Source organism: Arvicanthis niloticus, chromosome 10, assembly GCF_011762505.2.
Source record: "Arvicanthis niloticus isolate mArvNil1 chromosome 10, mArvNil1.pat.X, whole genome shotgun sequence".
Taxonomy (NCBI): Eukaryota; Metazoa; Chordata; class Mammalia; order Rodentia; family Muridae; genus Arvicanthis; species Arvicanthis niloticus.
Window position 1 is genome coordinate 18,616,031 of NC_047667.1, and position 24,577 is coordinate 18,640,607.

A 24,577-nucleotide genomic window follows, 5' to 3' on the forward strand; every position below is an offset into this window, starting at 1 on the left:
GATTATTAATTGGTGTAGAGGAGTCCAGCTACTGTGGGTGACACCATTCCCTGAACATGTGGTCCTGAACTGGATAAAAATGTAACAGGATAAATAATCAAGTTTATGAGCACCCAGCCAGTATCTTCCATTGTTCCTGCCCTACTTCTTTGGCTGTGAAGTGAGTTCCTTATCAGTGGTCATGCTGTGTGTAATAGCAAGTAGACCAGCAAGAATTTTAATTCTTGCCTTCAGTCTGTGCCTTGACGTCCCTCATTGGTGGGCTGTGGCCTGAAATTGTAAGCCAAATAAACCTTTTCTCCCCTAAATTGCTTTATATTGATATTAGTATTGAAACATAGCAACAGAATGAAATTGACTCACAAGCGTTTTCTTGTGGTCATTGTACAAATGAGACATTGGCACGTGCATAGGCTATTTTGTTAATGAAATCATTACTTACTATATGGTTGTCAGTGACTCTATAAGCATCATCAAAGAAGATGCCATGCGTGGTCCATATTGCTTCTATCCAAGCTGAGCTCTCTGCTTTGCTTCTGCATCTTGTAAATTGTTAAATATTTGTGATGCTAGTGTTTGCTGTGGCACATGGTGTTCAATGGGAAAACAGGACCATGGGGTCTATTTCTTGTGTTGTTCATGAATAATAATGCATGATTAATTGTATATCAGATTGTGACAATATCAGAAACACCGGGCAATTGCAGCAGTGATTATCTCTATGATAGGCTTTCACATTAGCTCTTCGAACTCAGTCAATTGTAACGAAGGACAATGGACTTTTGTTGGTTTAGAGAACTAGAAGAGGGTCTCATAGTTGGCTGAACCATTTAAAGTGAGAAATCAAAGCACAAGAGACTAGGTCTCTAGCTCTGTGTGGCTTTAAGTCTTTCTTTATGGAGCACAGTAGTAATTGCAAGGGAAGGAAATCAAACTGAAAGTCGTTTTTAGAAAGAAGCACATCATTTCCATTCATTTCAATTTTTATTATAAAAGACAGCAAAGTATCCCACAATAAGCCTTGATTATTTACCAGAGACCATGAAACCCCTGGGTCTGCTTACTTACTGGCTTGCTCCAGGCATTTCTATTAAAAGTTGACAGTAACTCCCTGTTTAGATGAGCTCTGTGGAGCACAGAGGGGAAGGAAAGCATGTCCCCTCTTTGCTACTTGGGGACGAATGGCTACACAGGGAAACACACTATTTTTAAAGTAGTCGTTAAGGTTTCTTTGCAGCAAGATTATTTCCCTTCCTGGGAAAAACATCGTTTCACTGACAAATTGCCAGATCTACAGTCAGGGAAATGGCCTGGTTGTGATGACTTCTTCAGGCAGGCACAGATACTCATCTAAGAACCCAATACGTGATCCAGTTGTGCTGTATTTGATGTTGGGTACACTTTGTTGTCTCTATCTTTGTAGTTAATTGATTTACTCATTCCTTTTAACTTTTATGAATCAAATGTGTTTTTAGAGAGTTCTTCTCACATCCACACTACACACTGATCCCTGTGAACCCATGCTTCTTTATGACCTCTATCAACTCTTACTCACAGGAATTTTTCTCCCATGTTCATAGGTATTTTGTTTTGAGACCAGCTGAAAGTGACCAGGGTTGTTTGTATGACTGTGAGAATCTGATGCATTTAGCAGAGGGTATACAATTAAAGACAGTGATTCCTAATCTTTGTAGAATCAAGCAATAGCCAGTAGTTCAGAAGAAAAGGGCCTCATGATCCTCCTTCAGTCTTTCCTGACTAATTGTCAATAAGAATGGGTTTGTGAGGGTCTAATGCAGATAACTACAGTTGTGAATTAGTAACTGAGATGGTCGTATGGAGTCTGAAAATGGCATTGTATGGTCCTTTGTCCTGTCTTCAGGCTTCTACATAGTTCTGTGCTCACTGCCATAATGTTCCATTATTTATTAGTTTAAAGCTGGCAGCAGTCTCAAATACACATTCTATTTTTTTCTATAAGATCCCTCCAATAATTTTATGTATATGTTTTTCCCCATTTTAACCAAATACAGTGCAATATTAAGGGTTAATGTCAATCCATCTCATACACACTTTAAATGATTTTTATTCTTTTTATAACTGAACACTATGGATACCAGTATTTCATTGAGAAGATAATAATGAAGTTAATCACTTCCCTATAATAGACTTCTAGGTTACTGCCTCTATAATTAACATTACTATGTTTCTAATTAACATTTCTAATTAGCCCTGATATGAAACACTGGTGTGGACAGCTTTTGTTTTTAATACTTGGGGTTATTTCTGGCATCCTTACTTCTACAGTGCCGAACATCCTTTCACTGAGGGTTGCTTAGAACTGACAACTCCATACTTCAGCAGATCTTTCACCTTTGGGGCATGTCTGGAGAAAAGTTACTTAGGTGGAGGCTAGAAACCTTGCTTAGTGGGAAATGTTTGGAAGATGATAGACATGCATAGCCTAGAAAAGTAAGTTCTTGGAGTTTTGTCATGATGACGATAAGTCTAAATATGGCTTTAACTCAAGAGGAAGAGGTAACACCAAATGATTTGAATTACAATAACGAGAGTTAGAAATTTAGAAATAATAAAAAGTTAGAAACAATAAAGGTATTTGAGCTATCTAAAACAGGAAGCAGGTGTTTGGTGAGGCACTGACAGTATTCTCTGTCATAGGAAACATCTGATAGCTCAAAGGATCCCAGAGAAGCTGGAATACAAAGCTCTCTTTTGAACATTCTTTCAGTTCCCTGGTCCTTCCATTGTCCATTCCAATGTTTGCAATGTCCTCTCATATTTCCACACTGAGCATCCGTATTCATCTATAGTTGTGCTGGGAGTTAGAAGATGCCGAAAGAGTTGCTCTAGGGAAGATAAGGAAAAGGGTCGCAACAACATTGACACATGCAGGAAATTGTGAAAGAGTTAATCACCAGGAATATGATGGCATTATTGCAATCTGCCTTCTCTTAAAAATGGTTCTTTCTCAAAAGACTGCTCCTCTCCTGTGATAGTTGTTCTGCAGTAATTTAAAGAATTGCGTGCATTTATGTGTGTCTCTGTGTGTATGGGTAGGCATATGTGGTGCTTTATGAAGACAGAGAACTACTTGTGGGAATTGATTAGCTCTTTCCACCCACCATGTGATTTTCAGGGATGGCAGCAGGTTGTCAGTCTCAGTGGGAATCGAATTTATCCACTGAACTATCTGGTTGGACCTCACTTTATTTTTTTAACATAATGTTAAAGGTTTGTTGGAACATGTTACTCTATTTCCCAGCACTGAATTCTTTAGCTTTTCTGTGCTCCAAAAGCCATTGGGAAACAAACTAATATGGAACAATGATTGGATTCATGGTCCGGCCAAACACGAGGCAAGGTGAAATCTAATTTTTTCCCACCCTATCTATGGCCTTCTTATGAATTCTAGAACACTATGACATAAGCATCAGAAAACATATAAATTTAGATGTGAAGCACTTCAATGGGTCCTTTACTAAAATGAAGGAAACTTGGAAAAATTGGTTCCAGGATACCTTTCCATTGTCTCAGATATTTCTCTATTATAGAGTGTGTGTGTGTGTGTGTGTGTGTGTGTGTAGGTGTTGGTGTAGGTGTAGTGTATGAATATGTACACATGAATGCAGTATCCGTGGAAGCCAGAAGAGTATGTCAGATCTCGTGGAACTGGAGTTACAGCTTGCAGCGAGCCACCTGCTGTAGGTGCTAGGCATGAAACTTGGGTTCTTTAGAAGAGCATCAAGTGCTCTTAAGCACGGATCATTTAGCATCAAGATCACTGACCTCTGAGAGAGAAGAGTTTCTGGGGTTTTATTGGATGGTAGCTCTAAGATCCTCCCCCATCCCAGACCTGGCAGAGTTCTCTGTCTTATGTGGAACTGCAATCTTTTGTGCCTTTTCTTGGCTTTAGAGGTCAACTTCAAGTTGAATTCCTGCATGCTTGTTAAGCATACTAATTATGTAAATGAGAAAAGGTGATAGCCTAATAGCTGAAGGGAGGTACTCAAGTGTTTGTCTTTAAAATATCTCTTCACTGTGAACTGCAGCTTGGAATCTCAGTTACCCTCCCACCTTGGCTGAGCCAACTCAGAACCCCCACCATGTGAATAAGGACAAGCATTTTTTTAAAAAAAGCAGCTGCAGGATCAAAGTGCAGCTGTAGCCACACACAAAAAAGTGACATTTGGTCCGCAGGGTGACATATTGTGTTGGTTTTTGTCTCATAAATATATAATTCTATGCAAGTGTGATTTGATCTGCTTGGATGATGGGCTATATCTTCAGTTTTCCTAGCGTATGCTCGACACCTGTGTACTTGGTGTGACTGCCACCTCTCCAGTGATGTAGCTATCAAAGGAAAAATGAAGTTTCTTTTACAACCATTTGTCTATTCGGTTCTGCTGTCCAGACTTTTTGATCTCAACTTGTGTTTGTGTTGATGCATTTAGAGGGTGTCATTTTTATTTTAATGCATTTAAGACACCCCTGATATGTCTTTCCTCTCTCTTGATGGCTTCTTTGTACTAACAGACATCTTTCTCTGACCTTCATATTTCTGAGTTATTCTTTATCCCCCAACTGACAGAGGTCATGTCTGTGTTGATGTTAATGTCTACTCTTCTGCTAAAGTAAAAAAAAAAAAAAATTGGTTCTGTAGGAAGTTATATTTTGAACTTTCATAGAAAAATTATTCTATTAAAATGGCATTTTAAAAGGTCCATAGGTCTTTTGAGGCTTCTGAACATCACTTGTAACTGAAAATAAAGAGGGGAAAACTATTTGTAGAAATTACATGGTATGTGACATTCCAGATGATGCACCCAGGGGGGAAAAATCATTTAGTTTCATTTAATGTCTTAGTTAGAGTTTTACTTCTGTGAACAGACACCATGACAAAGCAACTCTTATAAAAGCAATGTTTAGTTGGGGCTGGCTTACAGGTTCAGAGACTCTGTCCAGTATCATCAAGGTGGGAGCATAGCAGCATCCAGGCAGACATGGTGCAAGAGGAGCTGAGTGTTCTACATCTTCATCTGAAGGCTATGAGCAGAATACTGGCTTCCAGGCAGCTAGGATAAGGCTCTTAAAGCCTACACCCACAGTGACACACCGACTCCAACAGAGCCACTTTCTAAAAGTGTCATTCCCTGGGCAGAGCATATACATACCATCACATCTAGTAACTTTCCTTAATCATGAATTATAGTTTATTATCAAGGCATCAGTTTGCTCCCTTCTTATATCAAAGCATCAGTTTGTCAGTCCTCTGCTTATGATATCAGGCTTAGAAAACTGGCCTGTTTTGGTTTTCTGCACTGATAGGGATCAAACTGGAGTCCTTGTACATGTCAGACAAGCACCTACTGAGTTAAAGCCAGGTAGTTAGTATTTTGAGACAAGTCTTAGTATGTAGCCTAGGCTGGTTTTAAACCTGTAGTGGTCTTATTTCTATAGTCTCCTGGGGTTGAGACTTCAGGGGGATGTCACTATGCCTGGCTAAAGGTGTCTTTTCTGGTTCATCAGGTATCCTCCAAAAATGTGTCTGTCGGTGCTCACTTGAGTTTGTAATTGGTAACCAGCCTGAAAAATGTTTATTGTACAAATTGTAGTGCTGTTGGGATGAGTAGAGAAGTTAGACATCTGGGAAGATAGGCTTATGTGATACTTTGAGGGTTATAACTGAGAATGCATTTTCTATAAGTGTTTGAAGCTTGACGTAGACCAATTCTTTTTATGCAATGTTAGTTTTAAAAAAATATATTTGTTATTATTTTTATTTATGTTTATGTTTGTGTGTCACATGGCTGCAGAGCCCACAGAGGCCAGAAGAGGGCAGTAGATCCTTTGGATCTAAAATTGGGCTGTTGTGAATTGTGTTGTGAACCACAGGTGCTCTTTAAAAGGAGCAGTGTCTCTTAACTGTTTGTCATGACATCATTTCTCCAGCTCCGCTTCTATTTTGTGTGTATATATATATATATATATATATATATATATATATATATATATATTCTATTTTGTATATATATATTATGCATATATGAAATAGTTATTATTTATAATATTTATAATATTATTATTATTTATAATCTCACTCTATTCTTGAGAACAGAGTTTACCTGGTTCTACCTATTTGCTTCATTCATTTTTTTCACATTTTTCACATTTACTCTCTACTCACTGAGCCTAGCTATTAGGCTGTAATCCAGGCATGAAAATTGGAGACCATATTAGCTTTTAAAATGGCTCGTATGAATTTTTTTTGGACACTTCAGAGGTCAGAGGAATGTTGGTAGGGCTTTCAAAAACATATGCCTTCATCAAGATAATATCTCAAATAAATCATTTGTACCATGCGTATAGTAAGGAAACAGTAACACCTTCTGACTGTGTCTCTATGGCCTTGTATTTGCAGTTGGCAGCTTGTGGTAAGTGTTGGCTCCTTTGAGTTCTTCAAAGACTTTGCTTCTATGTGCAGTTCAGAATTCTTCCTCGTGTTTTCTAAAATTAGCATGTTAATAAATGTGTCTCTTCCCTACAATTATTTGATGAATTTTTTTTTTTTTTTGCTCGTACCCACAGTTTCTGCCCTTACAATTGAGACTGACGGGTTTAGACATCGTTTTCAGAGTGTAATAGTTTTCAAGACTATCGTAAATAGTTTTAATGAACTATGAGTAACAGTAAAATCATTTCACAGAAGAGATCCGTCCTATTGCTGCTTAATTAAAATCTCTCTGCTGGTGGAAAGTTCTCTCTCTGGTGTTTTCTTTAATGCATTCATGGTGAATCTGTCTGGGCTCCCTCACTAGAGATATCCTTCATTATAATCCACTTATCAGAGTTTATAATTAAACTTGCAAATGTAAAATTTCCAGTGGCAAGTTGCCAGGTTATCCAGTGAACTTTTGTCTTTCTCTAAGAGAAAACATTCTTTAAAATTTGGGGTTTGGTATCTTGGGCAGTTTATCATTTTAGAAGTGTTTGTTTGCACTATTTGTGGGGCTATAAATCAAGACCGCCGATATGCAAACAGACAAAAACCAAAAAGCAGAAATAACATAAACATTGCCATTCTACTCCCCGGGTGTATACCCATAGGAGGTAGAGTGAGCATGCCAAAGAGATACCTGCACTGCTGTCTTTACAGTCTTGCCACCACAACATCTATAATACTCAAAATGTGGAGTCAGCTGAGGTATTTATCAGTGGATGTACAGAAAATGAGATGTGGCATACATATGCCATGCTAGGGCATTGACAGGTAAAATGTACTGCATGACAACTGGCATGAGACTAGGTGAGTTTGTTCGGGATAACATTGTCACAAAAAGAAATGAATTCTTGTTTTTTTTTGCAAAACCATAGACGAAACTGGAGAGTGTTGTATTAAGTGATAAAATTAGCCAGATTGAGTAAGACATATATAACATTTTCTCACTCAAATATACTGCTTAACACACCCGATTTCATAAAGGCAGACTATAAAAATATGGACAGATTAAATATGGGGAAGGTTTACACAGAGACGTAGGATAATGGGTATCATGATATGTTAAGACAAGAGGAGTAATTTATGGAGATATATACTGCAATAAGGTGAATATTGTTCACAATAAATTATGATGTGTGTTAAATGACTAGACAGGAAATGTTGGAAGCTTAGTAGCATTAAGAAATGATAAATGGTTAAAGCTATGAAAATGAAGATTGCCCTGATTTGATCATCATGTTTTATATGCCTACACTGAGATATTGTACTATACCCACCAATATTTATAATTCTAATATATGTGCTTATAGTCATAGATACACATTAGTAGTGAGATGTAGTGAGAAAGAATGGCTTTCATTTAGTGTCACTGATTTCTGTCTAGGTCTTTGAAACAGGAAGTAGATACTACTAATTAAATAAACATATGGATAATATTAAGGTGGGAGAAAATAAATGAATTGTACTCCATAACAATTGCATTCAGGCTGGGTGGGTTTGTTTAAAGTAGCTATGTACCATGTTTGTAAGACTCCATGAGTGTAGTTTCTCTAATATTTATGCGAGACACAATTTCACAATAAACTCCTGTTCCTCTAAAAATTTTTCCCCACCTCCTCTTTAATGATCCCCGAGCCTTACATTCAGAGAATGTATTGTGAATTTATCATTTTGGGCTGAGCTACATAGGTCTTCATTCTGATTGGTAACTTCTGCTTTTCTGTAATAGCTGCTGTTTGCTGCAAAGAGAAGTTTCCTTGGTGACATGCTAGAACTACTTTTATGTGTGGGTATAAGGATAATGTTTGGAATTATTCTGGTGCAGTAAAGCGGCCCTTTAGGTGCTCCTCCAAGATCTATGACATCACTAACCCTAAGTAGTTCACTAGATTTCCAGTACTAGGCATGGTTTTCCTATTATCGAGTGGCATTTCAGTCTAATTAGAGAGCTGTTGGTTATCACCAAGCCATGTGTGCTACTACTGCATCTTATAGTGAAATGTTTTGGTTTATAGGAGTCATAATTTGTTAGGACTATTAGTTGTTTTCTACCTCAGGATCATGCATGGCACTTTCTGGTACCATGAGAACTAGTCCTCAGGTCAGATCAACTCTGGCCTTCTAGGTCCTGCATCCTTACTTCATGGGTCTTGCCTTCCACCTCTGGAAGAAACGAACACTAACAGCAATAGCCTATCATATTTTAGAAGTCACTTGGACAACCCTGGGCAACAACTCAAAAGAAGGCTCCTAATGCTTCGTGTAGGGGTTCCCCTTTAGACTATGGTTCTTGGTGGAGCATTGACAGTCAAAGTGGGAAAACTTCATTTTATCTAAACTATATATACATATATTTATGCGCATTATAGGTATTTTAGGTAGATAGTTAATGACATGATTTCATCTTTACTATTATTTCATCTACCATACTTCTTCTTCTGTATTTACCTCCCTCAATCTTGACAATTAACTGTCCCCCCTATTTCTCCTTCATGACCTTACCTGAGCAATAATGACAACAAAAGACATGACAATGGTGAAAGTAGAAATCTCAGGATGCCTCAAACTTGAGAGAAACAAAAAGTACAAGAAACTAAGGATCACTGGGAGCAGGAAAAACAGTCTTCCTCAGGGAAAAGCACATGAACTAGTTATTCAATAACAAGTGTTCAGTCATGAACTCATGGAAAGGTAACACACACACACAAATGTAACATTATACAAACTGAGCAGTTTGTATTTATATATTTAGGAATGTGTGTGTGTGTGTGTGTGTGTGTGTGTACGATTAAAAAATAGGTCATAAAAGGGTGGAAAATGTGGGGTTGCAGTTCAAGAGAAGAAAGTAAAGAAGAAAATGATGAATGTAATTATAATTACAAAAACTATAATAAAAATCTACACATCACTTATAATGTATATATGTATGCATATATGTATGTTTAAAGACTAAGAAATTTTCTAGAAAAGAGACAAATAGAGAGTCAAAAGAGGTGTTGAGAATAAAGGGGGAATGGCACAGAGGATGTATATGACATGAGAATGGAAAGTAGACAAGGAAGATGGAGGACACAGGGAAGGCAAGGGATGGTGAGAGCACCAAGGAGGAGAAACTGAGAAAATGCCACAATGATCCCTCATACTTCACCTACTGACTTTAAAATAATTTTTAAAGTCAAACATGGTCAACTTTAAAGATGCTATTTAAAACAAACATAATATGTCTTCTTGAATGAATGTTTTTCATACAAATAAATAAATTTAAATAAAAAATTTTTTAAAGGAGTCTACACTTTTCTTTATAATTTCCATTTATTTTGGATGCCTCCTTTCACTTTTGACTCTGCTGGTTTTGGATTTAAGAAGGACACAGTATGGGGGAGGGTTCCAGCAAGTCTCCTGAATCTAATGAGCGTCTTGTTAATGGTCGACACGGAGCCATAATAATTGAAAGCTTATAAAAGATAATGGGAGTGACTGCTTAAGAATTTCATAGGCTTTTATAAACATGTTATTATTTTGATGTCAACTGTGAACACATTTTTCAATTGCTTCCTTTGCAACGTTAGATGCATAATTAATCAGGAAAATACAAAGCTCTACTTACAGTTTAACCAGATAATTGTCCTAGCATTAAATATTTAGAATCATACATTGTAGAAAATATTAATGAGTAATTAAGTATTTTTTTTAATTTTAAAGGTCAACATCATTTGAAAAGAGGAATTTATCTCATTCACACAGTGTAGCAGTCCTGGATTTTAACTAAGAGTCTTTAGTGCAATTAAATGTAAGCCTACATAAACTACACTGCAGCCCTCACACATGTGTGTTCAGTAAACTACATATACACAAAGTGATTAATAAGTTCATCCATGCTCTTTCAAGCAAGATACATTACAAAATAGACATGACCATATATCTTTTTTATTTCTAAACTACCTACAGAAATGTTTATATTCATTTTCTTACTCTCTCTAAAATGTAAGGTTTTCAACCTAAATTCCTTCAAATAAGGATATATATATATGTATATATATATTATATATATACTTTCATTTCATTACTATGTTGTGTTATTTCTATTCTGTGATTAAACTTCTTATTCCTCTTCCTTGTAGTATCCTTATCTTGAGAAAAAATGTAGGCAATATTCTACTTTCTCTATTGTTCTGATTGTGGGGGCAGGTAGAGTAAGATTATTCTTAAAGAGAAAGTAATTTTTCATTTCCAGGGCACAGAGTTGTATAACTATAAAATTGGTTTTTCTAAGTATGGATGAGAGAATTCAACTTAAACTCAAAGACCTTCCTCGTTTGCAGGTTTTATATTGGCCTATGAGAAACTAGATTTGCTGATGCATTGCATAAATTTAAGAGAAAAGTAGGGCATTGGGAAGACTACTGGTCCTGGTCTCATCACTTGTGATACAACTATTGACATGGGAACACTGAGAGACAATTGGTCTGGGGTTGCAAAAGAATGAAGGGCTCTTCTCTTAATATCCAAGAATTGGATATCAACTATCTGTGTGGAGATGTATATTAATAGGGTTATGGACCAGGTCAGGGAAGAAGTCATGACTAGAGAGATACAGGAATGAAAGGGAAATTGAGACATGTGCTATTTAAAGCTGGGAGACCAAATAAGATTCCCTTGGACAGCGAACAAAGCTGAAAAGGGAAGGAATTTGAGGACAGAGCCAGAACCATACAAATATGAATGTCAAGAAGAGGAGGATGTGTGAATGGTGTAGGCCAAAGAGAGGATGCCAGAAAGAAGGAGCCAGCAGGAAAGCTTCACAACTTGTCTCAAGTGAAGAAAGTGAGGAGACTCTATGAAGTCACAAAAAGAGGATTTTATGACTTTCCATGAGTCTATAGCCAGTTGGTTATAAAACAACAAGAATTCTTTTAAGGCAGTCTCAGAATGATGTAGGGAATAGAAGTAGCTAGAAGGTTGCATCTCTGCTATGTTCTCATCTAACCCTGGGTATTTGAGCTGACTTTTTTTTCTCATAGAAGAAACTGAATTAGCTCACAAGAATAGTAAAGAATCAATGCTTTGTTAGGTCAGCAGCCTCGGATTGATCAAAGAAAACAAACACATTCCTATAGTTTCCTTGTATATAGTTATCATCTTCTATAGATTATTCCTTTATGTCATGGGATAACACTTTTTAAAAGTGTCCAAAGATGTAGGCAGATGAACAAGACAATATGAAGGATACACTAGCCTGATCTTCACAGAACCAGGGTCATTTGTGTTTGGATATTGTCACTTGAACCACGTATGAGGTGTGTTTTGTCAGTAGATGCAATGGGTACACCATTCAATAAATTATTGTTTATAAATAGGCCCTTTGCTCCAATTGTCTCAGACACTGTAGGGTATGAAACACAGAAAGAGCAGAGTCAGAACAAAAACAGTTTTTTTCTTGCAAAGCAGAACAATTAGAAGTTGGTATCTTAACATTAAACCCCAATTCTGGTTGGATGAAGAAAATGGAGTTCACGGTCAGGCTACAGCATTAGCGAGAGCCTCCACTACAGTTGATGTCGGTGGGGGTGGGGGTGGGGTGAGATGGCACATGGAGACTGAGCTGCACATCTGCTATATATGTATGAGGGTCTCATTCAAGCCTCTGTGTGTGGCTCAGTCTCTGAGAGCTCCCAGAGATCCAGATTAATTAAATCTGTTGGTCTTCCTGTGGAGTACCAACAATCCTTTCAATCCTTGCCACAGCTCTTCCATAAATGTCCCCTCCCTCCATTCAATGTTTGGCTCTAAGTATCTGCATCTCTTTTAATCAGCTGCTGGATAGGTCCTCTCAGAAAACTGTTATGATAGGTCCTTGTCTGCAAACATAATAGAGTACCATTAATAATGTCAGGGATTCGTGTTTGCCCATGAAATGGGGTGCAGGTTGGGTCAATTATTGGTTGACCATTCATTCAGTGTCTGTTCTATCTTTGACCCTGCATGAGCCTCCCCTGGCAGAGACTTGATGTGCCATGGTAGGGTGGATACCAACAAGAGGGCCATCTTCTCAGAGGAGAAGGGGATGGGCAATGGGGGATGGGAATGGTCTTTGTGGGTGGGTGGGGGGCAGCAGGTCATTATTGATATAAAAAGAAAGATGAGTCCTAAGAGCCTTCTGTTTTTCTCATCAAAGCTCAGGGTATGACATCCATCTTCACAGTCTGAAGATGACATTCATATTTCATAGAAAAGGAGCCAATTGTAAGGGTCTGTTCTTTCAGAGAAGCATACTTTTCATTGAACAAGGGTGGTATCAATGCCTTTGGTCTTCAGCCTATAAATCATTTGCCAAGACTGATTGTCGTATGGCTGGGTTAACATCAGCTTATCTGGAATTATGTTTTCTTTTCTTAAATAGAATATATTTTAAAAATCTGTAGTTCTGAAAGAAATGGAGAATACAGAGACATCTTCACTTACTACTAAGCTGTAGTTTTGGCTAGAAAATCCATTTCAAGCTTCTTCCTCTTCCTCTTTCTCCTCTTCCTCTTTCTCCATTTCCTCCTCCTCCCACTTCCTTTTCTTCTTTCTTTCTTTTTTAATCTGCTATGTCTTCTAGCAAAAGTATGTTCGAGGATAGGTATGATACTAATGTAAATATTCATCAGATTTTTTTTTCTGTGCTTTATTCTATGATGCAAAGTATTTTGGTTATTATTACAGAAAACCAAGCACTGTGTACTCATTCTCTCTCTCTCTCTCTCTCTCTCTCTCTCTCTTTCTCTCTCTCTCTCTCTCTCTCTCTCTCTCTCTCTCTTCTCTCAGTCACACACACACATGCATGCACACACATAAGTACATATGTAAATATTATATGTTTACATTTGATATCATTAGACTTCTTCGGTGAGTCAGAGAAAGTGCCAGGCTGCAGTCTGTCTGCAGAGTCAGTGTGTGGTGGAAGAGGCTAGTAGTAAAAAACCAGAGGAATGTTTCTAAACATTGTTTCATTGCTAGACCAGAGGCCACACTCTCATAAAATAGAGATGATAGCTGTTTTCTCCTTCAAAGGGTCAATGTGAATCTTTCATTGGCCTCTTGGTACAGAGTGCTCTTAACACTTCAAAGATCTATGTAAAGTTACAGGACTGAGAGGCGGAAGACACATTTCTATGCATTTGTGGCAGGGCAAGGCTGTGATTGATGTTTCTCAACATTTAGGAAGCTGAGGCAGAAAGATTGCTGGATGTTTGAGGTGAGCCTAGACTACTTATTGGTTTCTAGGCCAACCCGGGTTATAGTGTGAATCTTTGTGTCAAAATGAACAAACCAGCCAACCAACTGAATGAACCAACTGGAGTATGGGATCTTCTGAGTATTGATAAAAATAAGTCAGGTGTATCACTGCCAACTCCATAGGGAGCACTCTCTCTATAGCAGGCCTATATTGATACACTTTCTGTTCACTATTTTATTTTAACTTGCTCCAAATGGGTTAGAGTGACTGTTCTCATTTTATAGCTGAGGATTTTGAAGATTTGAGGTTTGGGCAATCTGAAAGGATTCACTAAGAGTGACAGTAAATACAGGTGGCCATGGTGATATCACTGTTTCCACAGGTGGCTGTGGTGGCGTTATTGTTTCCTGACCCAGCTCACTGAACTCCTTCTGGCCTAGGTGATCTTGAAACAATTATTTAATATTCTTATGAATATTTGTTTTGCAGAAATGGGAATAATTGGTTATTATATTTTTGTTAGTGTTAAATAAAATGATGACTTGCCTTGCACAAGGCACTGAAAGAACCCAGAGAGTTGGGAGAGATCTTTGCTTTGAAGGGCACAAGGAATTGCTTATGTTGGTGTTATGCATCCAGTATAACATAAATTTTTTCATAGCTAAGGCACTTTTCTCATTTGTGGTACCATGTTTTTCTTTTTCCACTAATCTATTTATTCACTTTACATCCAGATGTCATTCCCCCTATTACTTCCCAGTGTGCACCAACAGCCCTCCTCCCCATTCCCTCTCCCTCTCCTCTGAGAAGGAGGAGCACCCCCTAAGATATCACACCTCCTTGACACACCAAGTCACTGCAGGACCAGGAGCATTCTCTCAAACTGACATGAGAAAGGTAGCCAAATTAAAACAGGATGCATAGTCAGGCAACAGATTCAGGAACAGCCCCACTCTAGTTGTTAGGAGACCCCCATGAACACCAAGCTGTATATCTGTTATGTATGTACAGGAGACTTGTTCCAGTCCATACTAGTTCTTTGGTTGGTGGTTCAGCCTCAAAGTAAACTAACCATGGGTCCAGGTTAGTTGACTTTGTTGGTCTTCTTGTAGAGTTTTTATCTCCTTTGGATCCCTCAATCTTTCCCTGAGCTCTTCCACAAGACTCCCCATGCTCAGTTCAATGTTTGGCTGTGGGTTTCTGCATCTGTTGTCATTGGCTGCTGTGTGGATCCTCTCAGAGGACAGCTATGTAGGCTTCTGTCTAGAAACATAACAGAATATCATCAATTCTGTCAGGGATTGGTTCTTGCCCTTGGAATGGGTCTCAAGTTGGTCCAGTCATTGGTTGTCCACTCCCTCTGTCTGTCCCATCTCATTCTCTGCATATCCTGGGTTGAAGGGTTGAAGGTTTTATGAGTGGATGGCATCCCTATTTCTTTCTAGGGAGTCCTGCCTAGACATCGGAGGCAACCGACCCAGGTCCCTCATCCCCTACTGCTAAGAGTCACAGCTGTAGTCACCCCCAAATAGACTCCCTGGGGCTTCCCCGCAGGTCTCTGGCACATCTCCTCTCCCACCCATCTTGGATCTCCCTATACCTGATCCCTCTGCACCATTCCTATCCCCAGTCCACCTCTATCTCTCCATCCACCTCTGACATCCATCTGAGAATTTAAGCATCCTCCCTTGGGCCCTCCTTGATATTTGGCTTCTTTGGGTCTGTGGACTGTAACATGGATATCTTGTTCTTTTTATTCAACTTACGGTGAATTCTTGTATGGCTTCTTAAGGACAACACATGTCTCTGTCCTTTCAAGGCAAGAGTAGTGATGGCTCTCACAAAGAGCTTACTATCTCTATGAGTTTCACTTCTCAAGTCATCCCCAAAACCTTTGGTCCTTGTCTCTAAAACGAAGTATTAATGTGCATAGTTGGAATGTTAATATGCACATGCGAATTGCACAAGAATGTTCAGGCTACTCTTCAGTGGTGTCCTCGGGGCAATGTCACATGCCAATGATGGGCACATTATGGAAGATGAAGCAGAACACACAACATTTTAATAAGAACTCATCAGTCAATCTGATGAGCTGCCATCTCCACAGTGCATGTACGATGGGTGCTATGTGGAATCACATAGCCACAGCACACTTGGCTCTCTCTCATCCCTGTTCCTCCAGGCTGAAGGTAAACTGGAATCATTTCTATGTTTTTTTAAAACATGTTTTGTACCTTCTAAATATTCAGGGACTCTGATGATAAGAACATGGTTGGGGGAATGAAATGCAGAAGACTGCTATACTTTTTGTAGGCTGAATAGCCTTTGTGTGATTAGAAATTTGAGGCAACAAGGAGAGACTGCGTTTCTTATTTAGTATTCATCATTTTCACGCTCTTCTTTCAAACACATCCTGGGTGCTAAGAGATATAATAAATAAGTTGATTTGGAAATCCAGCAATCTCTGTAATGTAAATTATTCATATCATCATGGGGGGGGTGTCTTCAGCATAGCATATTTTATCAGATAAAGCATTTTTTTTCGTTTGTGTTATACAAACAGAGGAATGAACTCTCTTGTTCTTCCCTTGTTTTGTTCATAGTGAATGCTCATGTTTGCAGGTGTTAGAATGACTCCCGGCATGGCCCACAGAATAACTTGGTGAGTTTCAGTCCTTTAAAAGAGGAAGAGTAACAGATTTGTGTTCAGAGCCTATCCTACATGGTCTATTAGCCCGGCAGTATCCCACCTTAGTTACATGTGAAATGATGCATCTTAACTCATGGGGACTCTCATAAAGATATGTTTCCTGTACTCTACCTTTAAGCTTCCTTGGGGGGAAAAAGAGAAATCATTAGGTACAGAAATAAAGAAGGGTTGAAAATACCAATATTATTTGTGTCTTTTTGGTAATATGATCATTGTAATGTCCTATACAGAACTCTCCTGTGCATTCTTAAACATCTTTGGATTCTTTTGCTGCATTTTAAATCCAACTTATGTGCCCTACTGCTATGACAACTTGTTTATAGGTGATAGTTAGGCCACAGGGTGACCATGAATTATAAGGATTCTCAAAGTTATTTATCTTGGAAATGATAGACTCTGAGAAAGGGGTCCTACCCTAGATAATTACAGGAGGCCTCAAGGCACTAGGTCTCTTTGAGAGTCAAAGTTGGACAGTGAACTGTGTCAAGGGGAGATTAAGGCTCAGAGTAAGTTATCTTGAGATCATACTTTTTCAAGTAAGATACAAAGATGGATGCAGAATTGAAAGTATTGATATAAGAATCCTTGGCTGAGCATTGTGACTTATGTATGGTCTCACTGGAACCCATACTCTATTGCCAATCTCTGGGTTCCTACTTATAGTCATTTTTAAAGACAGAAAATGTACTTTTCTTCAGTTGACACTGGAATGATTAGAATCTAGCTTTACATGTGATGGATGCATGAGAATGCAATGAGAAGAAGCAAAACCACCTGTGTTGGGACAGTTTTGCATACATGGGTCTATCCTTATAGGAATCATGGGAAAGTATATCGTTTCCCATGAAGTATATATGAAGTATAGGAGACAACATGGCTTATTCTACTTTTACAGCAGAGTGACTGGCAGTGATGTCTTACTCCAAATGTCCAGATTAGTCTTTTATCAAATGTATATTATATAACATCATCCATTTCTTGCTGGCTCTCTTTCTCCCCCCACCCCAGTATGTGTGTGTGTGTGTGTATGTGCATACTTATAAAAATATTATATTGGTATCTGAGTTAAATAGTTGCCTAGATTCAGTGTGTCTACTGAGACAAAAGACCTAGGCAGATTTTTGAATGTATCATGATAAATCTAGGCATGGTGACATGTTTCTTAATCACAGCTCTTGGGAAGTTGGGGCAGAAGAGAGAACCCGTGACTGCATTCTTTTTTCTAAGACCATTTCTAGCTCTGTCAAGTTCCAGCACTTAAACTAGCAGTCTCTTCATCAGCAAAGTGATAGGAAGAACACGCACCCCCCCCAACCCCCCCAAGTGATGGAGTGTGTATGTGACATTCACAAGAGCAGACAGTTAGAAATGGTCACATATGCACATTGCCCAGGGCAGTGACCACTGGGGTTGAGGAAAAGAACTCACATCCAGACCCATCTACTAATTTCAAAATATGTCTACCCGAGAAGAGGATATCTTTTTCTGCTTCACACAAAGATATCACAACCTCTTAGTGACCTTAGAATAAACTGTAAGTTAGTGTCTATGTGGCCCAAACTTTACCAAAGGCACAGCTGTTATGGACCATATTCTTGGCTCTCTGCATGGAGGATATGTGCTCAGTTCAGTTGCCAAGGACAGACGATTTAGAGCCAAGTCTAGTGGTGCCTCCAAAGAGCCATGAAATCTACTAACAGGCCACTCTTGAGACTAAACAGCCACCAAGTGCATTGGTTTATTACAGCCAGGGCCCTCCATTTTTATTCCCCTCAATTCTGGTTGCGGTATGAAGATCTGAAGCAGAGCTTTGGGCTGTCTTGTAAAATACTATATTCATCCCTGGATTGAGGCAGGCCACCAGAGGGCTGTGCATTCAAAGTGCATTGCTTGGTTCCTTCTAGAATAATATTTAGTTGTTTGTGCAGCATCACCACCGTGCCTGGTGTCATGAGATAGCATCAGATGCTACCTGCCATTGTCTTTTCTATTTGAAGTGTTGTTCAGAATCACCCATGTTTATAAGGATACCTGAGTGAATTCTACAAATGGGTAGGAATAAGGCAATCACTTTTTATGAAGGAAAAAAAAATCAGACAAAAAAAAGGCATGTCTCTCTTTTTTTTTCTTCTGGTGCTATGATAAAAATACCCCAGTAATAAGCAACATAGGGCAGAAAGGTTTATTTTAGCTCACAATTTCAGGTTACATTTCATTATTGTATAGAGATCAGCAGAAACCTGAAATGAGCCACACCCACAAACAGGAGCAGAGAGGAAAGAATCCATGAATGCTTAATGTTTACCTAATCTTTTCTACTCCAGTCCAGTCTAGGGACCCAAACTAAAGATTCGTGCCACCCATATTCAGAAAAGGTCTTCCCACATCTACTAATACAAAAAGAGAATCCTCTACAGGTATGTCAGCAGACAAGCCTGATCTAGAAAATGCTGCATTGAACTGCTTTTCCTGGGTCTCTTTAAATAATCAGAACTGAGCTTCACAAAAGGCGTGTATTTGAGGACATCAGGTCTATAGTAGCTATTTCTTTATCATTGATCCGTAGGATGCTTGTAGTCAGATTTACCACCTATCTTTAATAACTTTGCTGGATGTTAAACCCATTAATGTTTACCTGTGACACTTTTATCTTCTTCAGTCTACTTTAACTATGAATATCTATCTATCTATCTATCTATCTATCTATCTATCTATCTATCTATCTATCTATCTACCTATCATCTATCTCTTATCTATCTATCTATCCATAAATACACAAATATGCATATATGTATGTGTGTATATATTTTTCATAATCAAATATCAAAGTTATTTTAGTTCATTTTGGCTCTAAGTATAATTTTTTAGTGTTTTAAAAATTCTATCTGGAATGTGAGTTCTAGCAAATAGGTAGAGCAGCATTTGTTTAGCATGTATAAGACCTTGAGTTCTGCCTCTATCATTACAAAAAATAGAACTATATATATGTGTGTGTGCATATATATACATACATACATATACATATACATATACATATACATATACATATACATATACATATACATATACATATACATATACATATATATGTATATGGTAGACACATCAAATTTTATATTTCATATATTTTAAAACATTATTTTAATTTCCCCCTTTCAAACCTGTGTCTTAAAGGTGTCACCTTCTTTGTTATGGCTGTTACCTGTTCATTCCTATGTTTGCATCTTACATTGTAATGTTCTGCTTGAGTTTTCCCTCTTATATGTTATGTCCCACTCTCCCTGAATGCTTTCTGCCCAGTCAGTCTCTCTTCTATTTCCCAAATCCCCCTAATAGTTGCAATTTCACTAGCTTCATAGCCCTGACTCCCAGTTTATTTAGCCCTATTCACTAGTAAGTAGTCGTATACACCGATCTTAGTTACGGCAAGTTCTTTTCTGTTTTAGAATCCCCTCCTGATATATCAGGCCTTTTACAATTTGGTCCCCAACCTGTATTCGAAATTTTAGCTCCACCCATTCCTCCCTTCTCTTCATGTCCTTCAAAGCAGCCACTTGCTTAATCACTAGTCCCTGAACGCAAACATAACTAGCTTCTCATGCCTTATTTTCTCTGATGGATGTGTCCTTCTTGACTCCTTCAAGCCCTATGTTTCCCTAAGGCTCTTCCCAGATACTATCTTGTGTATTTCCCTTTATTTTATTTCAGGGATGGCCTCATCCTGAGTCATTACACTCAGTGCTGTTAAGGATGTTTGTTTCTCCCCTCTTTGTATCTTAGTGGTACATGACAATCTCTCTCCTTAGTTGTGAGCCCCTTAAGGAATCCGTCTGTTTAGAAGGAAGCAAGAATATGAAACATCCCTAAAATGTGTTTACTCTGAGGAATAAAACACTATGTAATGGGGGCATCTGTATATGGGTCACATGAAAGTCACTTGCCACCAGCGTATGTGGTGGTTGCCAAACACGAACACTCACCTGCCTTTCTCTTGCTTTCAGGATTAGGCAAGTGAAGAGCTGAAAAGTCTGAAGAATGTTTCCAAGGAGTGATCTGTCTGTCACTCACTGGATTTCGAGGAGCATGAAGAAGTTCTTTCTAGTGATATCTCTCCTGCTGACCCAAGCAGCTCATTTGGAAGGCAGGAAGGATAATCAGTTCATTTGGAAAACAGGTAAGAATGTTCTGACTTCATTTGTACCATGGTCATTTAGGACAATATTTCTTTCATATTTGTGGAGTAGTGGGAAATGACCAGAACAGAAAAAAAAAGTCTCGTTATACAGAATACATTAAGTTTGTGTTAAACCTTATCTACATGTCTGTCTATCTATCTATCTATCTATCTATCTATCTATCTATCTATCTATCTAGTGTGAATACATGTGTGTATCTGTGTGCATCTGTGTGTGTGTATATAGACCTGCAGAGGCCATAAGAGGGTACCAAATGCCCTAGAGCAGGAGTTACTAGTGATTGTGAGCTGCTCACATGGGTGTTCAAAACTAAACATAGGTCCTGAGCAAGAGCAGCAAGCATTGCTACTGCTTCACCATCTCCCCATCCCCATACCTTAGATTTCCATTCCTACTTAATTGCCATTTATGACAATGATACTTGTCATTCTTTAGAGTGTTTGTGTTGTTGTCAACTACAATTATCATTTTTACCTACGCATTTGCCAACCATTTCACAACTGAGGAGTAAAATATCTTGTCCAAGTGGAGCTGATTCACGAAGCCGAAAGCTTTGAGCCAGTTTTATATGTCTTTCTTTTGGGGTTCAAACCCATTACCTATTTGATGTTAAATATCTTCCAGCACAGATTGTTTACATGTGGGGTTTGGAACAGGAAGAATTATCTAACTCAGACTGGAGAGAAAATGAAATAGTTAAAAGATCTTTCTGCTCTTGCAGAGGACCCAAGTTCAGTCCCCCATCCATTTCACATGGCTCAATACCACCTGCAACTCCAGTCTCAAGGGATTCAACACTTCTTTTGACCTCCAGAGGCAACCATGCACATGTACGCATGCTCAGACACACACAGACACACACATACATACACACACACTTTTAAAATATTAAAAACAATTATTTGAACAACTTTGCTTATGGGTGATAACTATAAAGTCTCCTTACTGTATTTAGAGATGCTTAGCTCTCTTGTGTACAGTTCCTTATGCATTATATGAGAGAATTGATTTCAGGTTTTAAAAGCTTGTCTATGATTTTTATTCTCTAACTGTACCCTTAATTTGCCTGTATAAAAGATTTGCTCATTTTAATTTCTAACCCTAATAATTTATTAGTTTAAATTATGAACCCTAAACATAGGGTTGTTACTCTCATATGGCTCTTTGTATCCCTAATGCTTTCTTTGTTATGGATTTTAATTTTCCAAAGGTTTCACAATCAGATCATTTATGATATTTATTACTATTCCAAGAGTCCATTCGTGCAAGTATAGATAACTTATACACTTAATATCTTGGAAGGGGAACGTGGTGTTGTAGAAGATCTATGGTCCTCAGAGAGTTTTCATTTTGGTCCCATCGTCTATAAATTAAATCAACTGCGAACATATTGTCACCATGGAAATATGTATAAAAGTGATATTCATAATATATAAATGACTTTGCAAAAATGAAAGTAAATTATGTTTTAAAGAATATTAAGTAAAAAAAAAAATCCCAACGCCATTAGAGGTACAGTCTGGAGAAAACTTAATTGCATTAAATCCTCTATAAATTCATTTAATTGTGAATTCCAATACTACATTAGTGATTTGTGTTTTCCCCCTACACAGTAGTATTACCAAGCTTTAGAGATCGTTTTCAAGGCACTATTGCTTTTCAATATTGTTTTACTCACAGAAATTGAATGTTTTGTGTGTGTGTGGCGGGTCAGGGGGTATATATGTAGAGGTTAGAGATCAGCTTAGTTTCTTATTGGCCTGGAACTCACCAATTGTTTTAGGGTGGAATAGGTAGTACACTCCAGGAATGCTCTACCTCTGCCCCCCAGAGTTAGGACTGTAAATCATCTGCTACCTTGCCTGCTCTTTCTTTACCTCGCTTCTGGGGAATCAAACTCTTGACCTTGACAAGCACTTTACAGAATGAGCTATCTGTCCAGCCCACAAAACATAAGTATTTCATCAATTCAAACTTTATCTGGCTACCTTACTCTCTGATGTTCTCTGAGAGAGGCAATTAAAATGGAGAGTGGCAAATCTGCAGCATTAATGAGAGGTGTTAGGAAAATGAGCTTATTTAGAAGAAAATTTATGTGTGTGTTTTCAAAAAGTAAGCAATTGAGTTTCTGGAGCGGGAAATCTTTCCAGAAGACACAAGGCCTTGTTCAAAATAAACATCAGCATGGATGTTTTCATCTTCTCCAATGTCTACTGCTCCTCTCTTTCTAAAGTAAAGTATTCGTACATGACCATAAATTTCAAAAGCTGAAAAATGTCAACAGTGAATAATCAAAAGCAAAACACTAGACCATGCAGGCTACACCTCATCTCTTTGTTACCTTTTAGAAGATGTCCTTGCTTGTATAAATATGTATGGTTTTCAGTTACAACTGAAGTTTTACTTTTTTGTAGCGATCCTTCATCATACGTGTCTTGATGGAATAGTACATATATACTCCTGTACACACTTCAGTCTTGTCTTTTAAAGGCCGTATTATATTTCTTTATGTTTTCATTCAGTAATTTATTTCTTAATTGCTTGACATCTCAGTGGCTTCAATTTTTGCTATAATATATAATGCTGAATATTATGTGAATATTATGAATATAATGTGAATAAAGTATTATTCTAAAAGTAATAAATGATTTGTCTTGAGACATCATCATATCCCCTGGAACAATTTGGGGTCATTCTGTTCAAAATTGCCTTTGACACCTTCATTTCTGCTACACACACACACACACACACACACACACACACACACACACACACAAGTTCATTATATTAAACTTTTGTCATTAAAATTAAACATATTTCTAATGGTATCTGGAATTCAAATAAATTTTCTGGAGACTCAGAAAAACATATTTTATACTAGAAACCTGGAAATCATTTTTTCTGGCTTAGATTGGATGCCATCCACTTAAACTCCTTCCTAAACTTCACCAATTTTCTTTCTAAATTAAAAGGTCAAATGTCAGTTAACCTCATCTAAATTAAAGGCATTTCTACCTAAGTCTTGGCATTGGAAACACAGTGGACTGATGATACATTGGAGGTTATGCTGTGTTGCTAAGAAGTGCTGTTCTAGGAGTGTGTGACATGTCGCAGCCTGCATGGTCACTGGTCTGTCAAAGCTTTCCAACCCCTGTCCTCACCATGAGGACATCAGATCTATATTTAGTCCAGGAAGCCCAACATCCATGCCTGAGAAGTAAGGATCATTCTAACATGAGTATCAGATAAAAACTGCTTGCTTACTGTTTTAAGTTTAAACCTGTAGCTATTTGTAAGCACTTGCTCTGTTAAAGGGCAGTCAGACCACAGTCCAAAACCATAAGAAGTACTTACTTCAAGTGTTCATGGTAGTGGTATGGGGAAATGTATTCATTCTGTTAACATATGTTGAGTCCTACGTTCTTGGCAGTGTTACAAGGATAGGTGACAAATGAAAAATGAGAACATAGTTTTCAGGTACTAAGAATGATCAACAGAAAATATATGATGGTAAGAAATGATAAGCTGTAGAGCCAGGACAGGAACATGGAATAAATGGTAGAGGGGCACTGGAAGCTCGAGTAGGCTATTGATGGACCACTTCACTTCAGAAGTGGCTCTTTATAAAAGACCGGGGCAGGCGTGGTGCTGGAACAGTAGCTGAGAGCTCATGTGTGTTAGTCCACAAGTATAAGGCACAGAAAAAGAAAACTAACTGGGAATGACACTGGAATAAATTGAAATCTCAAGACTCACCCCTAGTATTACACCTTTAATGAAACCACGCCTCTATCCTTCCCAAACAGTTTCCCCAACTGAGGACCAAAGACTCAAATTTATGAACCTATGGGAGCTATTCCTATTAAAACATGACAGGTGGGAAGGAAGACACAAGTGAGAGTGAGATACTGACTTTTCCTTGATGAGTGAAATAA

General features: G+C 38.1%; 1 protein-coding gene across 1 annotated transcript in view; it reads left to right on the forward strand.

Annotated features, from left to right (window-relative positions):
* Thsd7b (thrombospondin type 1 domain containing 7B) overlaps window positions 1-24,577 on the forward strand; it is an 839,715-nt gene that overhangs the window by 113,724 nt on the left and 701,414 nt on the right. Inside the window, exon 2 of the mRNA XM_076941097.1 lies at window positions 20,448-20,620. Within this exon, the coding sequence (XP_076797212.1) occupies window positions 20,482-20,620 (139 nt within the window). The 5' untranslated portion in view covers window positions 20,448-20,481. The remainder of the gene's footprint in view (window positions 1-20,447; window positions 20,621-24,577) is intronic.